The sequence below is a fragment of the Rhinopithecus bieti genome, unplaced genomic scaffold, assembly GCF_001698545.2.
Source record: "Rhinopithecus bieti isolate Rb0 unplaced genomic scaffold, ASM169854v2 scaffold_21412, whole genome shotgun sequence".
Lineage (NCBI taxonomy): Eukaryota > Metazoa > Chordata > Mammalia > Primates > Cercopithecidae > Rhinopithecus > Rhinopithecus bieti.
This window is the reverse complement of record NW_016811643.1, coordinates 124,747-149,851: the sequence shown is the minus strand read 5'-3', so window position 1 is coordinate 149,851 and position 25,105 is coordinate 124,747. Positions and strand designations below refer to the sequence as shown.

Below are 25,105 nucleotides of genomic sequence, written 5' to 3'. Positions count from 1 at the left end.
TTTTTTTTTTTTTTTTTTGAGACGGAGTCTCGCTTTGTCGCCCAGGCTGGAGTGCAGTGGTGCCATCTCGGCTCACTGCAAGCTCCACCTCCCGGGTTCATGCCATTCTCCTGCCTCAGCCTCCAAGTAGCTGGTACTACAGGCGCGCACCACCACGCCCGGCTAATTTTTTGTATTTTAGTAGAGATGGGGTTTCACCATGTTAGCCAGGATGGTCTCGATCTCCTGACCTCGTGATCCACCTGCCTCGGCCTCCCAAAGTGCTGGGATTACAGGCGTGAGCCGCTGCGCCCGGCAAGTTATAATCTTAATCAAGTTATTTGACCTCTAAAACTTTGGTTTCATATCAATGAAATGAATATGCTTATCTATTTCATAGGGATATTGTGAGAATTAAGTTAAACACTTGGTATATTAAGTGGATCTAGCAGACAGTATTTAGGCAATTCTGGGCAAGTTATATAATTTATATGCCTCAGATTTTCTCCCTAAAATCAGACCAACAATAGCAGTTGACTCATACGATTGTTACATAGATTCCTTCTTGTATTCAACAAGTATCTAAGCACCTAGATGTTATATATGAAGTGCTTGCTAGGAAGGCAATAATGAAAGACTTTAAGTTAACATTCATGGCATAGTATTTACACTATGTGTGCTAGGTAGTCTTGTATCATACTTATGTTAATTTTTCTTCTTCCTAGAAGCATCACCGGTTACCTATCCAAATCAAATACACTCAGTTCAGCTCAGATACTGTTTTTTTGTTTTGTTTTGTTTTCTTGTTTTTTTTTTCAGATGGAGTCTCGCTCTGTCACCCAGGCTGAAGTGCAATGGCATGATCTCAGGTCACTGCAACCTCTACTTCCCAGGTTCAAGTGATTCTCCTACCTCAGCCTCCCCAGTAGCTGAGATTACAGGCGCCCGCCACCACACCCAGGTAATTTTTTATTTTTAGTAGAGACAAAGTTTCACCATGTTGGTCAGGCTGGTCTCGAACTCCTCACTTCAGGTGATGCACCCACCTTGGCCTCCCAAGGTGCTGGGATTACATGCTTGAGCCACCGTGCCCAGCTGATAATGCTGTTTTTTAAACAAAGCATTCCTTGACCAGTCTAACTATATGTGATCTCATTCAATTATTCAATACATCTCTTTGTGCCAGCATTCATTTTGGTTCTCTCCTTTTTATTTATTTTTTTGAATCAGGGTCTTGCTCTGTCATCCAGGCTGGAGTGCAGTGGTATGCCAATAGCACACTGCAACCTCCAACTCCTGGGCTCAAGTGACGGTCCCATCTCAGTTTCTCTCAGCCTCCTCAATAGCTGGGACTACAGACACTCAACCAGAGCTAGCTAATTTTTAAATTTCTATTTATTTTTCATTATTTTGTAGACACAAGTTTTCCCTTTTTTGCCCAGGCTGGTCTCAAACACCTGGCCTTCAGGCAATCCTCCCACCTCAGCCTCCCAAAGTGTTAGGATTGTAGGTGTGAGCCACCGCACCTGGCCTTGCTTTTCAATAATTACTGTGTATCTTACCATCTGCAGCATTTGGTAGGAATTTATCATGTATGACCCATTCTTTACTGCATAGTCTTCATGAGAATGTGACTCTTCTTCCCAACAATATCATAAGTTTCTTGAAGTCAGGAACCACATTTTACATAACTTTTTATTTTCCAAAGTACCTACAGTGGTCTAGCACACCATACTTGATACCTATGGATTAAGGTACATGATAAAAGTCCAAGATTACCACCTGCTATAACCCAGCTGTGGTAGACATGGAAGATACAGTGATGAGGAAAAGATATGATCACCACCAATGCATAAGGTACATATACTATTTCAGCCAATATAAAATAATTGTCCCATACATATATATCATTGCAACTCCATGGTTAGTATGTACACAAGCTTTCACTGACCTGTTAGAGCTGATGCCCATCAGCTATCACTACTTTCTCATAAAGTCTTCTCTCTTTCAAACAAATCTTCTTTTTATGATAAGTACTAATGATTTTAGAAGTTTAAAGATCAAGGGGTTTTCTTTCCTTTTCCATTTTCAGTACTTCAAAATAAATAATAAAGTGACATCATACACTTATTACTTCACTAAAAGAATGTGCTAATCCCTAGATGAAAAGCCAGGTGAAGGCTAATCACCTTATCATTATCATTTCTTCAGCAATTTAAACACCATACCACTTCCAAAAACAAAGTAATACTTTTGCATTAAAAAAAAAAAAAGAATTTGGGCCAAGCACCATGGCTCACACCTGTAATTCCAACACTCCGGGAGGCCAAGGCTGGTGGATCACTTGAGGCCTGGGGTTTGAGACCAGCCCGGGCAACATAGCAAAACCCATTTCTAGGAAAAATAAATAATTAGCTGGGTGTGATAGTGGGTGCCTGTAGTCGTAGCTACTTGGAAGGCTGATGAGGCAGGAGGATTGCTGGAGCCCAGCAGTTCAAGGCTGTAGTGAGCCGTGTTCACACCACTATACTCCAGCCTGGGTAACAGAGCAAGACCCTGTCTCAAAAAAAAAAAAAAGGGGTGTGTGTGGGGGGGGTAGAGAATGAGAAATCTAAGGAGTAAAACTATTTTTCAGAGGCTGTCTTTTTATGAAATACTGAATGGAATGAAACACATTTTACTTAAATATCCTATATAATACAAATGATCATGTTAGATATTACTATTTATGCTAGTTCTAGTACTGATTGTTTTATTGTAAAAATGACAACAATATTCTGTAAGACAGAAGCAGTACTTTAGGGTCAAGTGCTTAAATCAAAATAAAGAGCAAAAGGGTTAGGCACAGGACATTTCTTGGGTGCTACAGCCTAGTCACTTGAATCATGATCAGATAAATGTAAAAGCTCTCACAATTATTTAAAAAGAAAACAGCAACAGAGAAAGCCCATTTTTAAGCTTTTATTAAGTGATGTGCATTATAATCTAGTAAATGAGGGAATGTGGAAGAGGAATCCAGTTAGCAGATTAGCAGAAAGCTAGGAAACATCTCTGTATATAGAAAAGCAGAACTACATAGTACCTTTAGTACTGACAAATATATATCTTATATACAGAAAGACTTCTGTGTATCTTCTGGTAAAAAGGCATGATTTTGTCAAATAAAATGAGTACAATGCAAAAATAAAAAATAGTTCTGCTTACAAACATACACAGCTGAACAAACACACAATGGTAATAACAGGCATATAAGACTTTGATTCTCAATGTTTTCTAAGACAGTGACTACACTGTGAAATTTACCTCGGAAAGTCCTGAATTGACCAGCACAACTTCTGAATTATGACTGACCTGCACAGCAAGAACTCAGAAGGGGTCAGAGATTATTTCAAGATAATCAGTTTTATTTCCTTTATCAGAAATTCAACGTGCGTCAGGTGAACGCAAAGAAACGGAAGATGAACATGTATCTATGTCTAACGTGTAGTCAAAGGAATTTAATTTTTACCCCTATAAGTTCAGTGCAGACTTTAGCTTTGGTAATAGCACAGCAGCTTGTATAAGACTAACACTCAGCAATGATTAACTCTGGATACGGGCACATTTCTTTTTTCTTTCTTTTTCTTTTCTTTTTTTTTTGAGACAGGGTCTCGCTCTGTTGCCCAGGCTGGAGTGTGGTGGCGTGATCTTGGTTCACTGCTGCCTCAACCTCCTGGGCCAAGCAATCCACCCAGCTCAACCTCCCAAGTAGCTGGGACTACCATACTGGGCTAATTTCTCCGTTTTTTTGTAGAGACAGGGTTCCATCATGTTACCCAAGCAGGTCCCAACTACTGGGCTCAAGCAATCAGCCTACCTGGCCTTGGCCTCCCAAAAGTGCTAGGAATACAGACGTGCGCAACTGCACCCAGCCCAAGAGGGACAGTTCTTCACATAAAAAAGTCAACAGATAATGAAGACATAATGGTTCTAAATATGTATACACGTACTAACGTAACTTCAAAACAGAAGAAGTAACAGTTGACAGAACTAATCAGCAAAGCGAACAATACATCTTTGTTGTAGATTTCAATATCCCCTTCTCAGTAACTGACAGAACTGGACAAAAAAGGATATATAAGGTGTTTTGTTGTTGTTGTTTTTATTGAGACAGACAGAGTCTTGCTCTGTTGCCCAGGCTGGAATGCAGTGGCACAATCATGCCTCACTGCAGCCTTGAACTCGTGGGCTCAAGCAACCCTCTGCCTCAGTCTCCTGAGTAGCTGGAACTACAGGTGTATGGCACCATGCTCAGCTAATTTTCAAAAAAAATTTTTCTTCTTTTGTAGAGACAGGGTTTCAACTATGCTGACCAGGATGGTTTTGAACTCCTGGCCTCAAGTGATCCTCCCACATCCACCTCCTGAAGTGCTGGGATTATGGGCATGAGCCGCTGTGCCCGCCCAGGCTATGTAAGATTTGAGAATGCTATCAAACATGTTAACTAGTATACCTAACAACTGTAAAAAAAAAATCCTTTTTCCATTACATGTAAGAACATTCAATAAGATAGACCATATGATAGGCCATAAAACTTGTCTCAATAAATTACAAATGACTGAAATATTACAGAGTGTATTCTCTGACTATAATTAATACAGAATTAAATTAGAAGCCAGTAACAATTAAGATTATCTAGGAATGGGAAATTAACAACATACATATGTCTGTATCTTCACTGCTGTGGTCATTATACCTGTAAATACATTTATCAAAACTCATCTAATAGTCAACTTAAGATGTATACATTTCACTGTACATAAATGTTTATCTCAATATAATAATATTCTAGTAAATATAGTATATATTTTATTTTCCTTGAGACAAGTCTCGCCCTGAATCACCCAGGCATGGAGTGCAGTGGCGTGATTTTGACCACTGCAACCTCAGCTCCTGGGTTTCAAAGTGAGCTCTATGCCCAACTCCCGAGTAGCGGATAGCAACGTGTGTCCACCTACACCACAGACTAATTTTTTTATTTTTAGTAAGAACTCCTGACCCTCAAATCCAACACACTGCCTCAGCCATCTCCAAAGTGCTTGGAATTATATGGCATCTAACCATGCTATAGCCTAGACACACATACAAGAGTGAAATGCGAAAGAAAGGGAAGATGGAAAGCTAGTACTAATCCTAACGTTGTACCAAAACAGCAAATGAAGGGCCAATTCCCCAAGTAAACTGCTTCTCTATTAGGTAGAGTCAGGGCGAGCTATGAAAAATCTTAAGACAGAACCAACGCCATGAAATAAAACTATTTATGGCAAAACAAAGCAGCTCTAAATCTGCCAAAAAAAATAAAAGTATAATTGTCATTAATTCAATGAACATTATTGAGTTTAGTTGTTAGATAGGAGGAATCAGGATAACTGACAATTAAAAAATTCTGGCCAGATAATGGCTCTCACGCCTTATTAACTCAGCACTCATGAGAGCGAGGTAGGACGATCACATAAGAGGCCAGGAGTTTCAGACAGCCGGCCAACCGGCACAAACACCTGTCCTCTAACAAAAAAATATAAAAATTAGCTACACATGGTGGGTGCCCTTAATAATACAGCTAGTCAGGAAGCTGAGGCACAAGAACACTTGAAAGCCTGAGCGAGGCGAGCGGAAGGATTGTAGATGAGCCGAGATCCAGACCTTACCAAGACCTGGCAATAGAGAGACTCTGTCTTAAAAAAAACAAAAGAAAAAAACAAAAACAAAACAAAAAATCCAAATAAAGTAAAGGGCTGGGTGTGGTGGCTCATGCTGGTAATCCCCAGCACTTGGGAGGCCGCGGCAGGTGGGATCATGAGGTCCAGCGATTCCGACCAGACCTGCCAACATGGATGAAACGTATGTTTCTAATAAAAATAACAAAAAATTGGCGGCGTGGCAGTGGTCTTCAACCTGTAATACCCAGCACTTTGGAGCGCCGAGACGGCCAGTATCACGAGCAGGAGATCGAACAGAATGAACCATCCTGGCTAACACGGGAACCCCGTCTCTAACTAAAAATACAAAATTAGACCTGGCGAAGGATGGCGCACTGTATCACAGCTACTCGAGGCTGAGAAGCAGGAAACGGCGTGAACCCGAGAGGCAGAGCTTTGCAGTGAGCCAAGAAAGCGCCACTGCACATCCAAGCCCTGGGCAACAGAGACGAACACAGTCCTCAAAAAACAAACAAAACAAAACAAAAATTGGCTGGGTGTGGTGGCATGCGCCTGTAGTCCCAGCTATTTGGGAGACTGAGGCAGGAGAATTGCTTGAACCCAGGAGGCGGAGGTTGCAGTGAACCAAGATTGTGCCACTGCACTCTAGTCTGAGCGACAGAGCAAGACTGTCTCAAAAAAAAAAAAAAAAAAAAAAAGAGTAAGAAGGAATACTATTGCAATAATCAGAAAAGGCTCTTTTTTTTTGAAACAGAGTCTTGCTCTGTCACCCAGGCTGGAGTGCAGTCACACAATCTCGCTCACTGCTACCTCTGCCTCCTGGTTCCCAGTTCAGGCATTTCTCCTGCCTCAGCCTCCTGAGTAGCTGGGATTATAGGCACGCACCACCATGCCCAGCTAATGTTTGTATTTTTAGTAGAGACGAGGTTTCACCATGTTGGCCAGGCTGGTCCTGAATTCCTGGACCTTCTGATTCACCTGCCTCGGCCTCCCAAAGTGCTGGGATTATAGGCGTGAGCCACCATGCCCAACCCAGAAAGGCTCTTAATCTAAATTTGATTATGTTTGAACAGAGTTACAAATATTAGATAGGGAAGAAACTATTTTAGGAAGAAGGACAATAACATACAATAAAAATATGAGAAAATGGTCTATGTGTAGTACTTCAAGCACGTATATAGTGGCCAAAGATTGGGATAGTAAGGTATGAGGGGGCTATATCAATGGTATTATTGAACAGCATGTCCTGGCCTACAAGGAGTTTAACATTCATAATAAAATTCACAGAGTAAACTGATCAGCTTGGCATTTTAAAATAATCACTCTGGTAACAAGATGTAAAATAAACTAAAATGGGGCAAGACTAAAGGCATTTATCAGTTAAAAAGCTATGGTAACAGGCAAGGCTACTAGATAGCAAGGGCCTCAATATACCAGTAGGAAGAGTAGTTAAGACTCAGTGTCTAAATGATTGTTTCCAAGGTATGAATGCAGATGAGTCAAAGAGCTTCTGGATTTCACTAGGTTTTCTCTCCTACTTCATGAAGACTTATTTTGACACCTGGCTACATAACAACTATTTAATTCCTTGTGTACAAATTTGGCTATTATATTTTGAATGTAGGAAGCTTGCCTTCTGTATCTAGCAGGGGTTAGGAAAACAGTACTTACTTGTTCAAACAACAAACTGAATAGATTTGAGACTATTGCTGATCCATCTCTATGACTTTATACCAGTCTTTTTAAAAAAGTATATCATGCATGAGAAATTCCCTGAGATACTTTTCTTCTTTTTTTTTCTTTTTGAGACAGAGTCTCGCTCTGTCAGCAGGCTGGAGTGCAGTGGCATGATCTCGGCTCACTGCAACCTCCACCTCCCGGGTTCAAGCAATTCTCCTGCCTCAGCCTCCCTAGTAGCTGGGACCACAAGGCAAGTGCCACCACGGCCAGCTAATTTTTGTATTTTTAGTGAAGATGGAGTTTCACCATGTTGGCCAGGATGGTCTTAATCCCTTGACCTCATGATCTGCCTGCCTCGGCCTCCCCAAGTATTGGGATTACAGGCTTGAGCCACAACAACCAGCCAAGAAATTCCCTGAGATTCTTGTTTAAAATGTAGATGTATTAGGACACTATACTAAACTTACTGGAATCAATATCCATAAGTACCCCAGAACCGGTTTGTTTGTTTGTTTTATTTATTTATTTATTTGAGACAGAGTCTCGCTCTGTTGCCCAGGCTGGAGTGCAGTGGCACGATCTCTGCTCACTGCAACCTCTACCTTCCGGATTCAAGCAATTCTCCTGCCTCAGCCTCCCAAGTAGCTGGGATTACAGGCGTGTGCCACCACGCCCATCTAATTTTTTGTATTTTTAGTAGAGACGGGGTTTCACCGTGTTAGCCAGGATGGTCTCGATCTCCTGACCTTGTGATCTGCCCGCCTGGGCCTCCCAAAGTGCTGGGATTACAGGCGTGAGCCACCACGCCTGGCCTATTTCTTTATTTTTTTTATACAGCATCTCACTTTGTTGCCCAGGCTGGAGAGCAATGGTGCAATCGACTCACTGCAACCTCAGGCTCCCAGGATCAAGTGATTCTCCTACCTCAGCCTCCCAGGTAGCTGAGACTAGAGGGGCACACCACCATGCCTGGGTAATTTCTGTATGTTTTTGGTAGAGATGAGAATCCACCATGTTGGCCAGGTTGGTTTTGAACTCCTGACCTCAAGTGATCTGCCTGCCTTGGCCTCCCAAAGTGCTAGAACCTGTATCTTAAATTAACTTCCAGGTAACAATTATGTACATTAAAGTTTAGACCCATTAAACAATTCTCCAATCCACCTTCGTCCTTTCCGGTTTTTTTGAGACAGGGTCTTGTTATGTTACCACTCAGGCTGCAGTGCAGTGGCATGATCAGGACTCACTGTAGCCTCAATCCCCTGGGCTCAAGTGGGTCCTCTTGCCTCAGCCTCCCAAGCAGCTGGGACTGTAAGTGTGCACCAACACACCTGGCTAATTTTTTGATGTTTTATAGAGATGAGGCCTCACTATTCAAGACCAGGCTGATCTTGAACTCCTGGCATCAAGTGATCCTCCCACCTTGGCTTCCCAAAGTCCTGGGATTACAGGTATGAGCCACCAAGCTCAGGCCTAAAACTGTCCTTTCTTATTGTTGTCTGGATATTAGGTATTCCTTTACTGTGCCAAGGACAGTAAAGGAAGATTACATTCCCAGCCTCAATGGTTAACTATATATCTTTAAAAATTATAAAATATAAGAAACGTTTGTCATATATTTTTTATTAAAGTTTCCAATGGCATGGTAAACATTAGATTTCTAACATATGCACTGAACTCCAACCACATTAAGTGCATTGTCTAGAATAAAGAGTTGAACTATGGTTATTTGCAGATTTGATTTAGACTTAACTTAGGGCCGGGCGCGGTGGCTCAAGCCTGTAATCCCAGCACTTTGGGAGGCCGAGACGGGCGGATCACGAGGTCAGGAGATCGAGACCATCCTGGCTAACACGGTGAAACCCCGTCTCTACTAAAACTACAAAAAAACTAGCCAGGCGAGGTGGCGGCGCCTGTAGTCCCAGCTACCTGGGAGGCTGAGGCAGGAGAATGGCGTGAACCCGGGAGGCGGAGCTTGCAGTGAGCTGAGATCCAGCCACAGCACTCCAGCCTGGGTGACAGAGCGAGACTCCGTCTCAAAAAAAAAAAAAAAAATCAATAAACAAACAATCCATTAAACAGTAACGTTATTTGTTAGCTAATACTTCAAATCAGCAAGTCATTTTCCCAAATGACAAAATATATTCTATTATTCTATAAGATTAACCACTGCCAGTTGAAAGGGGAAGATGTTAACCAATTATTTAAATGTGCTTTTTTTTTTTTTGGAGCTGGAGTTTCACTATTGTTGCCCAGGCTGGAGCGCAATGGCGCGATCTTGGCTCACTGTAACCTCCACCTCCCGGGTTGTTCAAGTGATTCTCCTGCCTCGGCCTCCCGAGTTGCTGGGATTATAGGCGCCCACCACCACGCCCGGCTAATTTTTTCTATTTTTAGTAGAGACCGGGTTTCACCATATTGGTCAGGCTGGTATCGAACTCGTGGCTTTAGGTAATCTGCTGCCTCAGCTTCCCAAAGTGCGGGAATTACAGGCGTGAGCCACCATGCCTGACCTAAATGTGCTTATTAACCTAATATTTTAATTTTTTATTTGGTTTCATTCTCTCATTTGGGGGTTCCAGGACTTTGTCTTCCTTGGCTGAATTATATGAGCAGACAAAGCATGGTCTCTAAACAGTGAAATAAAATACTGTGGCACTCCCTTACAAAACTTAAGACAAGTAATGGTTTTTGTGAGTTAAGAAGGAAGCTACAAAAAATTAAGTCAATTCAGTTTCAAAAGTTATAAAATAGAAGTTTTGGTTACATTTATATTTAAAAGACAATAAAATCAAGCACCAACAGCATCAGGAACTTCACCACGATGAGATGTTCAGATAGATAATCTAAATAAGGAAAAACAGTAAAGTAGCAAATGGTGGGTTTTGTTTTGTTTTTTTTCAGACAGGGTCTTACTCTGTTACCCAGGCTGAGTTCAGTGGCATAATCATGTCTCATTGGTCTCAAACTCCCGGACTCCAGCGATCTTCTCACTTCACCCTCATGAGTAGCTGAGGCCACAGGTGCATGCCACCACACTCAGCTAATTTTTGTATTTTTTATAAAGAAGGGGTTCTTGCTATCTTGCCTAGGGTGGTCTCAAACTCCTGAACTCAAGGGATCCTCCTGCCTCAGCCTCCCAAAGTGCTGGGATTACAGGTGTAAGCCACTGCGCCCAGCCGCAAATGGGTTTTGAATTCAGAACAAGATTGTAAAAGAAATCTCTCCTCATTATCACTAGACAGCTATATCTGCCTGTATGGGTTAGGCTTTTGGAAAAAAAAATTTACCTAGTAATAAAAATGTTCTAACATCAGATTATGGTAATAGTTGTACAATGCTATAAATTTACTAAAAATTGGCTAGGCAGAGAGGCTCACATCTATAATCCCAACATCTTGGGAGGCCAAGGTGGGAGGATCACCTGAGTCTAGGAGTTCAAGACTAGCCTGGGCAACATGGCGAGAACATAGTCTCTGGAAAAAAATTAAAAATTAGCTGGGCAAGGTGGTGCATGCCTGTAGTCCCAGCTATTCTGGAGGCTGCGGTGGGAGAATCTCTTGAGCTTGAGAGGTCAAGGCTACAATGAGCTGTGATTATGCCACTGCACTCCAGCCTGGGAAACAGAGCAAGACCTCATCTCAAAAAAAATAAAAGTAAGAGGGGCAGGGCATGGTGGCTCACACTTGCAATTCCAGCACTTTGGGAGGCCGAGGCGGGCGGATCATTGAGGTCAGGAGAGGAGACCATCGCTGCCCAACATGTGTGAACTCGTCGCTACTAAAATACAAAAAAAGTAGCTGGGCATGGTGGGGCGCCGTGAGTCCAGCTATTCAGAGGCTGAGCAGGAGAATCGCTTCAACCCTGGAGGCGGAGATGCAGTTGAGCAAGATCGTGCCATCTGCCTCAGGCCTGCCTTGGCGACAGAGTGAGCAACTCCATCTCAAATAAATAAATAAGAAGATAAAAATAATAAAAATAAAAATCAGAAGCAAGTCAAACATCATGAAGGACACTAGACATCAGAGGCTTATATATTGCCTATCTGATAATTCTAGAGCTTCTAAACCTATGAGGCGACTTCAGGTGGGGCTAGGGTACTACAGCAAAGCCTTTCTTCAGCTATTAACCAAGAAAGATTAGCCTGCAAGCAGGATATAGAAAGCAAACTAGCTCACGACCCTTATCAAAATCTCTCTACAAGAGAAGCAGCTGGCGTTTGGTGCTCACACCTGCTAATCCCAGCAACGGCTGGAGGCAGAGCATGGCAGATTACGTAAGGCAAGGAGTTGAGACAAGCTGACCAACAAGATTGAAACCCTGTCTCTACTAAAAGTACAAAAATTAGCCCGACGATGTGTCGCACATCTGTAATCCCAGCTACTGGGAATATGAGCATGAAAATCACTTAAAACCCTGGATGGCAGAAGTTGCAGTGAGCCAAGGATTTGCACCACGTTGCACTCGCCTGGGAGACAGAAGCGACAACAGAACCGTCTCAAACAAAAAATAAATAAATATAAAAGGAAAAAATGTAAGAAATAGACAAAGAAGAAAGTCAGATGAAGCTACCCAGCTGCTTGTCTTAGAATAGTGGCATATCGCTGCAATTAAATGGTATTACACAAATTATTTAACTGTCTGTGCCTCCTAGGTTCATTTACTGTATCACGTTACTCCGTTCCAATACACAGCGAGTTTGCGTGGGAAATATATAATACGTAGAGAGAGAGAGAGAGTTCTCAATACACTTGGATAAGTGATGACACTGAGATCATGGTCTGTGAAAAGGACACGCTAAGGAGAATGAATTGTCACAGTACAGGAGGTAGGATGCGGAAATGTCAGAAAATGTTGCTCGAAGAGCTGACGCATTAAAACTGAAACATATAAGGAGTACATTAGAAGAAAAAAAATGAACATCTAAGCAAAGAAACCAAAAAGCGCAATGAGCAAAGAAATATCAAACATGAAACAAGTATGTTAATAGGAAAGAAGTATGATTCATCAATATTACTACCATGAATGTGTTCAAGGCGATGGAGAAAATAAGAGTATAAAAAAATAAAGAACTTTATCATAACCTTCTTAATTATTTAAAAGGATGCTGACTTGTGTACCCTACTGTTGATCACCCTCAATAAGAAAATTGATTGCGTCGTAAGCTGGCATGTGGCTCACGCCTGTACATCCCAGCACTTTGGAGCTGAGGCAGATGGATCACTGAGGTCAGGACTGAGACGATCTCTGGCAACACGGAAACCCCATCTCTTACAAAAAAAACACAAAAAATTAAGCCAGTATGTCGGGCGCCTGTAGTCCTGCTACTTGGAGCTGAGGCCAGGAGAAGTGGCAGGAAACTTGGAGGTGAAGTTGAAGTGAGCTGAAGATCGCGCCACTGCCACTCCAGCCTGGGCGACAGAGCAAGACTCCGTCTCAATAAAAAAAAAAAAAAAAAACAAAGGAAAACAAAAAAAAAAAAAAAAAAAAAAAAAAAACATTAAATTATAGTTTATTTATATATATATATATGTCCATAAATCTTATAAATCTGGGACCACTACTCTATATGATATATAGTCTTGAAGAGTTAAGCAGGTGAGTCTCTGGCTTACCTATCTTGTAGTAAATGACTTGATAATTTGACATCTCCCTATATTTTCCTGCCTTCCTCCAAAAAGACCTGTTGTAAACATTGTTCAAACACCAGTAGTTTATTAAGGATAAAGTAATCAGAATTTACTTTTACAACAAGTAGAAGAACACCATTACTGACAGCAAATACTTGCTTTCATTTATCTCAGTCTTGGCATCAAACTCAGAAATACGGACAGCAAATATTTATTTTCATTTATTTCAGTCTTGGCATCAAACTCTGAAATAAAGATAATTTACCAGCCGGGCATGGTGGCTCATACCTGTAATCCTAGCACTTTGGGGGGCCGAAGCAGGTGGATCACCTGAGCTTGAGAGTTCGAGACCAGCCTGACCAACATGGAAAAAACCCCGTCTCTACTAAAAATACAAAATTAGCCGGGCGTGGTGGCGCATGCCTGTAATCCCAGCTACTCGGAAGGCTGAGGCAGGAGAATCGCTTGAACCCAGGAGGTGGAGGGTGCAGCGAACTGAGATCATGCCATTGCATTATAATAAGACAGAAACTCCATCTCAAAATAGAAGAAAAGAAAGAAAATTTACCTTTAAAGCAATGCAGTAGGAATGTAATGAGAGGAGAGTATGGTAGATTTACCACTTTGCGGTAGTTCCGTTCACAACCTGAAGTTTGGCAAGTTTTTTCTTTTCCAAAACTATGCCACATTTGTATTTTTCACTGTTGGAAAATACACTGCTAGTTTGTAAGGCCTGCTCTTGCCAGGTGGAAGAAAACCATACATCAGAGAACAGAATACTCACACAATTGTTTCACGTTTTTTCAATTTGGTAACCTCAACTCAACTTACCTGCTTTACATTGTATCCAGCTTTTGCACTAGTTTCAATAAACATAACATTCAGCTCTTTGGCTTTCCTCTCTCCCTCCTCAATTGACACTTGCCTGTAAAGAAACAAACAAACTTCTTACTTTTGAGACATAGACAATATTATAAAGATTATAAAGAAAGCTCTGAAAATAACTTTCCTTGACATAAGGACTGGTTATACAGGTCAGATTAGTTTGAAAATTCATTAATCGGCCACACTTTTGAAATTTGTGTGTTTCTGTGTGTGTATACTTTTTTTTAAAAGACTTTTTGTTACTGATTTGCTTTCACTTGACTGGGCTCATCCTGTAATTTTTTTACTTTTAAAAACTTAATAGCTTGAGGATGCCTGAGTCCAGGAATGTGGAGGCTGCAGTGAACCATTATTAGGCCACCACATCACTGGACTCCAGTCTGGGCAACAGACCCTGTCTCAAAAAAAGAAAAGCTAAAATAAAACAAAAAACGCTTAATAGCTTGCCTCTTTCCCTTAGTATCAGACCATAGGCTTTTAGCCTATTTAGTGTAAAATAACTTTTATGGCTAGACAATTTCTGTCAATTTGCTCCTAGAATTTATGTGACCATTCCCAAACTATCAGAATGCAAGTTGTTTTCCAATTTTACACTACCATGAAAATTTTTGCCCTAAATATTTGTGCTTGATATTCTGTGCACTGTAAATCATTTCCTTAGGTTAGATTTTGTGGATTTCTTCTTTTTGAGACAGAGTTTTGCTCTTGTTGCCCAGGCTGGAGTGCAATGGCATGATCTCAGCTCACTGCAACCTCCACCACCTGGATTCAAGCGATTCTCCTGCCTCAGCCTCCTGGGTAGCTGGTATTACAGGTGCCTATCACCATGCCTGGCTAATTTTTGTATTTTTAGTAGAGACGGGGTTTCACCATGTTGGCCAGGCTGGTCTCGAACTCCTGGCTTCAGGTGATCCACCCATCTCAGCCTACCAAAATGCTGGGATTAGAGGCATGAGCCACTGTGCCTGGCCGATTTTGTGGATTTCTCTAAGTGAAATGAGTCAAACACATGTATGGTAAACCCTCTAGATAGAAAATATTAATACTTTAATATTTCCTTTACAGGGTATTTTGTGATGCATTACAATTAACATTGTGTCTGAAATTGTGAACTCTCAAGTGCAAGATTATATCATTTATATTGGTATTCCTAATGCCTAAGCTGACAGGTAAGTATTCCATAAATATACAAATGTTCTAATTAGTTAAACTATCAGCTGACAAACCCTGCTTCCTACAACACAGAAAACTGAGCAATGGAAGAGAACTTCCACAAGCTTCCATCTACTTGCAAATGTGCCCTTATATTCTACCTCTAGTCCTATTACTATGAAAGAATTGTCCTTATTCTCAAAACTTACATCTATGTATTAGATCCCATTCTCTTCTTGCCTACAAGAAATTATTATTCTAGAATTCTCCACTCCCTAAAAACAAGAACATTCTCTTACATAACACTCCAACTGTTAAGATTTTACATTTGCTTGTTTTATCTTCTCATTCTCTCCATGTATATAAATTTTCTAAAACACTTTTAAATGTCCTTTACTGCCAGTTATTCCAATGTCCTTTATAGCAAATTAAATACTTCTTTAGAAATAAACTTTCTCAATTATTCGCTTATCCTGAGGTACTTAAGGAGGGAAGGAGTGACGGAGGCAGGGAGAGTAAAGGAGGATAAATGCTCGAGTCAGTCTCTGGCATGTTCCAAAGGTGACCAATGAGTTTTCTCCTTAACTATATTATTATTATTATTATTATTACTACTTGTGGATTTAAACATATTTTACAGTAATTATTGATTTTCAAATTTTCCTACAGTTTGACCAGTAGAGCTTCTTTGAGTTGGCTCTCCTGAATCTGACATAACCTCAATGGTCTTTTTTTGTTTTGTTTTGTTTTGAGACAGAGTCTCTCTGTCACCCAGGCTGGAGTGCAGTGGCACGATCTCAGCTCACCACAAGCTCCACCTCCCGGGCTCACGCCATACTCCTGCCTCAGCCTCCAGAGTAGCTGGGACTACAGGCGCCCGCCACCACGCCTGGCTACTTTTTTATATTTTTAGTAGAGACGGGGTTTCACCTTGTTAGCCAGGATGGTCTCGATCTCCTGACCTTGTGATCCGCCCGCCTCGGCCTCCCAAAGTGCTGGGATTACAGGCGTGAGCCACCACGCCCGGCTCAATGGTCTTTAATAACTTCCTTGATTTATGGTATGACATGATGTTCCAGCCCCATTGTGTACATTTTCTGTCCCAGATGCCAAATTTGTCATTTAAGTAGCCCTGGTTCCTTTGGAAAGAAACAGTATTTACATATGGTAATGTGGGCTCATTTCTCCTGGTTTAAGCCCTTTCAGTAGACAGAGCGGGAAAATATTAAAAATTTTCAAATGCTAAAAAATGTAATGAATTCATGCTTATATTTGTTATTTATATTTAACTTTATTAATCTTATATCTGTATTTCCATCTCCCGTGTCCAAAATCCCAGTTCCCCAAGACAATCATTAAGCAAAGTATTCATTTATTTTATGCAGAATAGAGACAATCATTTTGAAATAACAATATCCAGCATCACCACCAATATGTTTACTAAAAAGTTAAGATCTAGCTGGGTGTGGTGGCTCACACCTGTAATCCCAGTGAGGTGGGTGGATCATTTGAGGTCAGAGTTGAAGACCAGCCTGGCCAACATGGTAAAACCTCATCTCTAATAAAAATATGAAAATTAGCCGGGCATGGCTGGGAACAGATGCTCACGCCTGTAATCCCAGCACTTTGGGAGGCCGAGGCGGGTGGATCACAAGGTCAGAAGATTGAGACCATCCTGGCTAATACGGTGAAACCTCTTCTCTACTAAAAATACAAAAAATTAGCTGGGCGTTGTGGCAGGCACCTGTAGACCCAGCTACTCAGGAGGCTAAGGCAGGAGAATGGCTCGAACCCAGGAGGTGGAGCTTGCAGTGAGCCAACACTGCGCCATTGCACTCCAGCCTGGGTGACAGAGCAAGAGTCCGTCTCAAAAAAAAAAAAAAGAAAAAAAAAGAAAATTAGCTAGGCATCCCTATAGTCCCAGCTACTCAGGAGGCTGAAGCAGGAGAATCACTTGAACCCAGGAGGCGGAGGTTGCAGTGAGCTGAGGTTGTGCTATTGCACTCCAGCCTGGGCGACAGAGTAAGACTTTAAGTAAAGTCTTACTTAAAGTAAGTAAAAAATTAATTTTTTTTTTTTTTTTTTTTGAGACAAGGTCTTGCTCTGTTGCACACGAGTGCAGGCAGGATTGTAGCTCACTGTAACCTCGAACTCCTGGCCTCAAATGATCCTTCTGCCTCAGCTTCCTTTGGGAATAGAGGTAGTAAGCCACCATGCCCAGCCCATTTTCATTAAACTTATGATTTATCTTTCCTTTTTGGCCCTTATTTATAGTTTAATGGCTACACAGGTCCCAGTCCCTCATTTTGGCCACTCATGGGCCCACTAATTGGGTCTCAAAGGCTTTCTGCTCAAAGGCATAGATGCACAGGAGCGCACTTCCACTACGCATACATTTACCACTTGGTATCTCTGAAGCAGTGGCTTCCCTTCAAACTCTGTGGACACCACCAGGACTTGAAAGATGGACATACAGCACAGTGGTGTGAGGGTTGTATCCTCTACCTCCACCATGCTCTGTCTCCAGGTCCCTCCTGCAGCTTCTCCTAAAGTATTTGATGCTGAGCTCCACAGCAGCAGTCCAGCTGGGATGGCAGCCCAGGAGAGTCCTCATTTTGTTTTGGGTAATGTGTATATACAACTGTATTTCTCTCTTAAGTAAACTGTACCACGTTACAGATGACTTCACCTTGTATTTTTTTTTTTTTTTTTTTTTTTTTTGAGACAGAGTCTCCCTCTGCCCCCAAGCTGGAGTGCAGTGGCCGGATCTCAGCTCACTGCAAGCTCCGCCTCCCGGGTTCACACCATTCTTCCGCCTCAGCCTCCTGAGTAGCTGGGACTACAGGCGCCCGCCACCTCACCCAGCTAATTTTTTTGTATTGTATTTTTTCACTTAGTCATATCCTGGAGATTAACTCCATAGTAATATATACGTCCTTCATTCCTTTTTGTACCTGTCTAGTACTCCTTTAAAAGAATGTTTGTAAGTTTGTCAAACCATTTTCCTTTTGTGGACATCTGGGTTGTTTACAGTCTTTAGATATTACAAATAATGCTATAGGAAATAGATTTGTATATATGTCTTTTTGTACTCTTACCAATGTATCTTGAGGAGATTCCTAGAAGTGGGATTTCCAGGTCAAAGGCTAAACGTCTATGTTAGATATTGCCAAAAAGCAACTCTCTCTCCTCCATAGGAGTATTACCATTCTGCATTGCCTCAGCAATTCATGAGAGTAACTGTTTTCCTTATAGCCTTGCTACCAGAGGATTTCAACAAACTTGGAATTCTGGCAGTCTGAATCTGAGGCAAAAATATTTCTCAGTGTAGTTTCAATCAGTACTTCAGTAACAGCAAGATTGAGCTTCTTTTCAGATAATTAAGAGCTATGTTACTTTCTCCGTGAACTGTTCATATTTCTAGTCAATTTTTCTATAGTGATGTTTATCTTTTCTCTACTTTTAGAGGTTTCTTATATATTTGGGATATTAGCCATTTTTGATACGATTTACAAATACTTTTCCCTAGTTTGCCATTTGCTTTGTTTATAATGTTTTATGTAATCAAACTTAACATTTTCCCTTATTTTGTGTCATAGCATTAGTATCATTAAGAACCGGAATTCAGTTAGTCCTTATTTTATTTTCACAATTAAATCTCTAATCCCTTCAGAATTTGTCCTAGTGTAATATGAGAACTTGATTCAATTTTATCTTTTTCTATACAGTTAACCAGTTACTCCAATCAATTTATTACATAGTTCATTTCCTCCAGTGATTTGAGGTACCACTTTCATACTTATTTTCTATATGAAACCGGGTCTGTTTCTACCCCTTCTTTCTTTTTTATTTTTTTTGAGACAGAGTCTCACTCTGTCAGCCAGGCTGGAGTGCAGTGGCATGATCTCAGCTCACTGCAACCTCTGCCTCCCAGGCTCAAGCAATTCTTCTGCCTCAGCCTCCCGAGTAGCTGGGATTACAGGCACGTGCCACCACGCCCAGCTAATTTTTGTATTTTTAGTAGAGACGGGGTTTCACCATGTTGGCCATGCTGGTCTTGAACTCTTGACTTCAGGTAATCTGCCTGCTTTGGCCTTCCAAAGTGCTGGGATTATAGGCATGAGCCACCATGCCCGGTTCTTTCTAGCTTTTCTACTCTGTTTTACTTTTCTGTAACTATTCATGCAGCAAGACCACATTGCTTTAATTATAGAGGCTTTTTTTTTTTTTGACAGTCTCACTCTCTCACCCAGGCTGGAGAGCAGTGACACTATCTCAGATCACTGACTTCCACCTCCTGGGGTCAAGTGATTCTCATGTCTCAGTCACCCAAGTAGCTGGGATTACAGGCATGTACCACCTTGCCTGGCTAATTTTTATATTTTTAGTAGAGACAGGGTTTTTCTATGTTGGCCCAGGCTGGTCTCAAACTCCTGGCCTCAAGTGATCTGCCTGCCTCGGATTCCCAAAGTGTTGGGAGGTGTGAGCCACCACGCTGGCCAGATTTTTCTTTTACTATTATTAATATAAATAGGGTCATCTTGTTCATCTTATCTTATAACTTCAGAGGTGAGGGGGCATTCTGTCTTGAACCTACTGTAGTGAGATTTTCAACCCCACCACTTCAGTGTGACTACCTGTCAACAACATTAATAACCTTCAAACTTCTAAATCCAATGGGTTAATTCTCAGTCTTCATTTGGTTTGACCTTAAAGAGCATTTGGCATAGTTAATAACTGTCTTCTCCTTAAAACATTTATTTTCATTTGGCTTTCAGAACACTGTATCCACCTGGTTTTCCTCCTACTTTTGTGGCCAATTTCTCCTTCTTACTTGTTTCACCAGTTCCTCTTTACTTCCTTAACTTCTCAGTCAGTGGATCTTAACCAGGGGCAATCTGGGGAGAGAGTCTGGTTGTCACAACCTGGTTATGTGTGTGCTACATACATAACCTACTGGCTACTGGGAAGAAGCCAAGGATATTGCTAAATATCCTATAATACCCTAAAATATCCTAAAATGCAGAGGACAAGAATTACCTGGCCCAAAATGTCAATAGTGCCAAGACTGAAAGACCCTGTTTTAAATAAAAAATACCCTAAAATGTACTCCTTGGTCCTCTTCTCTAGCTACAATTACTCCCTTGCTGATCCCATACAGTCTCATGGTTTTAAATACCATCTATATGCTGATGACTCCCAAACATATATCTACCCTGGACTGTTCCTCTGAACCCCAGACACATATCATCCAACTGCGTATCTGACACCTTCACTAAGATTTCTAATGGCCATTCTAAACTTAACATGACCAAAACTCAGGTCGTGTTCTCTCCTAAAACAGCTCTTTAGACAGTCGCTCTTATCTCAAGTTAATAACAGTCACCCAGGCCAAAAATCTAGGTATCATCCCCAACTGCTCCTCCACTCACACTCCACATTCCACCCATCAGTATGTAATCCATCCACTGCATAAGTATACCCTGATAGCTCTATCTTCAAAATACATCTGAATTGAACCACTTATCACTGTATAAGCTATTACTGTCTTAGTCCAAGTCATAATTTCTTGCTTGGATGACAGACTGAATTAGCCTCCTCACTAGTCTTCTCACTCCCATTATTACCCCTTTAAATTCTTTTTTTTTTTTTGAGACAGAGTCTCACTCTGTTGCCCATGCTGGAGCACAGTGGTGCAATCTCCACTCACTGCTACCTCTGCCTCTTGGGTTCAAGCAATTCTTCTGCCTCAGCCTCCTGAGTAGCTGGGATTACAGGCACGCACCACCATGACGGGCTAATTTTTGTATTTTTAGCAGAGATGGGGTTTCACCATATTGGCCAGGTTGGTCTTGAACTCCTGACCTCAAGTGATCTGCCCGCCTCTGCCTCCCAAAGTGCTGGGATTATAGACGCGAGCCACCGTGCCAGCCTACCTCTTTAATTTTAATAGAACAGTGATCCATGAAAAGTTACTCCTCTACTCAAACCCTCTAATCTCATTAAGAGTGAGCCCTCACTTTGCTGTACATGATCTGGCCTTCATTTGATCTGTTTGCTTGTTTGCCTTATTGCCTACTACTCTCCATCATCATCTTTTTTTTTTTTTTTTGAGATGGAGTCTCACTCTGCCGCCCAGGCTGGAGTGCAATGGCGTAGATCTCAGCTCACTGCAACTTCCGCCTCCCAGATTCAACCGATTCTCCTGCCTCAGCCTCCTGAGTAGCTGGGATTACACGCACACACCACCACACCCGGCTAACTTTTGTATTTTTAGTAGAGATGGGGTTTCACTATGTTGGCCAGGCTGGTCTCCAACTCCTGACCTCAAGTGATCCGCCCACTTTGACCTCCCAAAGTGCTGGGATTACAGGCATGAGTCACCATGCCCAACCTGCCATCTTTTTTAAAATAGAAAAGATATCGTGTTATACACACTGATCAAGTGCTTTTCTAAGCTTCGTGTGTTAGAAATATGTTAAAACATCAGTAAATTCCTCTCATTCTTTTTAATGGCTACAAAGTATTCCACTTACAAAATACTATTTATATCTCCAGTCTACTGCTGCTGGATATCTAGATTGCTTTTAATTTTTCAGTATTATAAATAATGTTGCAAAAGACATTCTTGTATAGTCACCTTTTCACATTTCTGTGGGCCCATCTGTGGGATACCGGCTCAATAACATTTTTTTAAATTCTAATATCATCCAATTGTTTCCCCCCAAAATTGTTTATAGTTACATTTTCAGTGCATGAGAGTTCCTGTTTATTCAAACTCTTGAAATACTGTGGATTTAAATCTTCTGAATCATGGTCGATCTAATAGGTGAATATGCTCTTTATGTATTCAAACTTATCAATCTTTCCCTTTATGGCTTCAGGATTTCATGTCATGCTTATAAAAGGTCAAATATAAAGATACTTTAAAAAATTAAGTCTTTTACCCATTTGAAAATCATTTTGGTAGAATGAACAAGCTCTAATTGTTTTAAATGTGAACAGTTGAGAGATGATAGTCTGGTAAAGATTACCAAGAAAGATGGTAATTTCAAAGCAACTGACAAATGTTACCTTAAAGAAAAATTATTACAGTTTTAGGTAGGGCGTGGTGGCTCATGCCTGTAATCCCAACACTTTGGGAAGCCGAGGTGGGTGGATCACCTGAGGTTAGGAGTTTGAGACCATCCTGGCCAACATGGTGAAACCCTGTCACTACTAAAAAATACAAAAATTAGCCAGGTGTGGTGGCGAGCTCTTGTAATTCCAGCTACTTGGGAGGCTGAGGCAGGAGAATCGCTTGAGCCTAGGAGACTGAGATTGGAATGAGCCAAGATTGTACTCCAGCCTGAGCGACAAGAGCGAAACTCCATTTCAAAAAAAAAACCACACACATGTATATATATAATTTGATAAGTTTCTACCATATGTGCACTCAACTGAAATATTAAGCAATAACAAAACTAATCCTTATAAGCATCCTCCTCAGATGACTCTGGCTATAAAGGGAAACAATTCAGATACACAATTTTTCTATTTAAAAATGAAGAGAGGCCGGGCGCGGTGGCTCAAGCCTGTAATCCCAGCACTTTGGGAGGCCGAGACGGGCGGATCACGAGGTCAGGAGATCGAGACCATCCTGGCTAACATGGTGAAACCCCGTCTCTACTAAAATACAAAAAACTAGCCGGGCGAGGTGGCGGGCGCCTGTAGTCCCAGCTACTTGGGAGGCTGAGGCAGGAGAATGGCGTGAACCCGGGAGGCGGAGCTTGCAGTGAGCTGAGATCCCGCCACTGCACTCCAGCCTGGGCGGCAGAGCGAGACTCCGTCTCAAAAAAAAAAAAAAAAAAAAAAAAAATGAAGAGGCCAGGCGCGGTGGCTCACGCCCGTAATCCCAACACTTTGGAAGGCCAAAGCAGGTGGATCACAAGGTCAGGAGTTCGAGACCAACCTGGCCAACAGCGTGAAACCTCGTCTCTACTAAAAATACAAAAAATTAGCCGGGCATGGTGGCAGGCACCAGTAATCCCAGCTACTCGGGAGGCTGAGGCAGGAGAATCGCTTGAACCTGGGAGGCGGAGGCTGCAGTGAGCCGAGATCGCGCCATTGCACTCCAGCCCGGGTGACAATGCCAGACTCCAACTCAAAAATAAGTAAGTAAAATGAAGGTACCGGCAGGGCATGGTGGCTCACGCCTGTAATCCGGGTACTTTGGGAGGCTGAGCCAGGTGGATCAAGGTCAGGAGTTCAAGACCAACCTGGCCAACGTGGTGAAACCTCGTCTCTACTAAAAATACAAAAATTTGCAGGACGCAGTGGCAGGTGCCTGTAATCCCAGCTACTCAGGAGGCTGAGGCAGGAGAATTGCTTGAACCTGGTGAGGCGGAGGTTGCAGTGAGCTGAGATCGTATCACTGCATTCCAGCCTGGGTGACAGAGTGAGACTCCATCTCCCCACTTCCCCCCCTCCCCCCCCCCAAAAAGGTACCTACGAAGTCTCTAGAGTGAAGATAAATAAAATAGTGAAAATTTCCTTCATAGCAATTCATATCCAAAAAAGATTTTTATAAAGAAAAGATGAAATCACTTTGAATTTACTTTTAAATTAGGAAAGACTTTTTTTGCAACTGTACTACCAATTCTTTTTTTTTTTGGAGACAGAGCCTCACTCTGTTGCCCAGGCTGGAGTACAGTGGCACGATTTCAGCTCACTGCAACCTCTGCCTCCCGGGTTCAAGTGATTCTCCTGCCTCAGCCTCCCGAATAGCTGGCATTACAGGTGCCTGCCACAGCACCTAATTTTGTATTTTTAGTAGAGACAGGGTTTCACCATCTTGGCCAGGCTGGTCTTGAACTCCTGACCTCGTGATCCACCCTCCTTGGTCTCCCAAAGTGCTGGGATGACAGTTGTGAGCCACTGCGCCTGGCCTGTACTACCAATCCTAATTGAGGTGCCATGGGCAGAAATGGGCTTCACATCTCCACAAGTCTTTTAACACTGGCTTTCCTTACAACATTTGAATTAATATCACAAGTTCATTACCCGAATTTCAATATCCATCTCATGAATAAACAAATAATAAACAGTAAAAGCTCTTACTATTAAGTAGTATGGTCAAAACTATTTAAAGCAGAAAGAGTATGCAGTAAATCGCTTAAGAATGCTGAAAGCAAATATTCAAGCCATGGGTTCTACAGTGAATGTTAATATGTTTTGATCCTGTGACTTGAATATTGCTTTGCTCATTTGACTACGGTATCACAATCAAGCTATTCAGTGCAACTACACAATCTGGCTCAACCACACAATTAGAAAACAATCAAAAAACAAAAACCCACACCACTGAATTATAATGAATGTTTATAAGAAGACTACTAAGAAAAGAGTGTGCATTTAATCTTTATGAATAATTTTAAAGATAAGGTTTTCCAAAATGGTTTGCTCTTTAACAATATTCATGCTTATAAGATCTCAAAAATGCAAAATATTTACTGGCTTCAAGTCTAAACAAACTTGCACAAGAGTTATTTACACGTGAGCTTAAACAAAATAAAATTCATTTTCCCTTAAGGACTGTAAAATATAATGTTTAATATTTACATTTATATTTGAGGTTCCCATGCTAAAGAAAAGCAGGGGAGGACACAAACTTAAGGATTAAGCATGTCTCCTTTCAAAACAAATTTTCAGTGAACAAAAACAAAAGGCTGCATAACACAGAAATCAAACATTACACACACATAAAATAACTCCATACCTCTTGTCAGCAAGATCTGTTTTATTTCCTACTAGCATGATGATAACATCACTTCCTCTTTCTGTTCTGACATCATCAATCCACTTTGTAGTTTGCTGGAATGAGTTAACATCTGGTATAGGAGGGTAAACAGATTAGTGTTGCTGAAAAATGCCTCCCCAGGTGGTGGGCACCTCCCTCCAAAAAAGCCCTGGAAGTTGGAAGGGGGCTGGCACATTAGTACCCCACTTTTAATGTGCCTGCAACATAACTCCATTTTATCTGATTACAACTGTCAGCAATTTAAACAAATTACAAGAATAAAATCTTCAAGGTTCCTTTTAGAG

At 41.5% G+C, this 25,105-nt stretch overlaps 1 protein-coding gene across 3 annotated transcripts in view; it reads right to left on the bottom strand.

Moving 5' to 3' along the window:
• Positions 1 to 25,105, bottom strand: part of RAB6A (RAB6A, member RAS oncogene family) — a 105,770-nt gene that overhangs the window by 29,263 nt on the left and 51,402 nt on the right. For 2 of the 3 annotated variants that reach the window (XM_017894429.1, XM_017894428.1), the window contains exons 5-6: positions 24,780 to 24,891; positions 13,817 to 13,910 (exon numbers count right to left, since the gene is read on the bottom strand). The exons of the other annotated variant lie outside the window; for it this stretch is intronic. In XM_017894429.1, the coding sequence (XP_017749918.1) occupies positions 13,817 to 13,910; positions 24,780 to 24,891 (206 nt within the window). The remainder of the gene's footprint in view (positions 1 to 13,816; positions 13,911 to 24,779; positions 24,892 to 25,105) is intronic. 3 annotated transcript variants of the gene reach the window in all.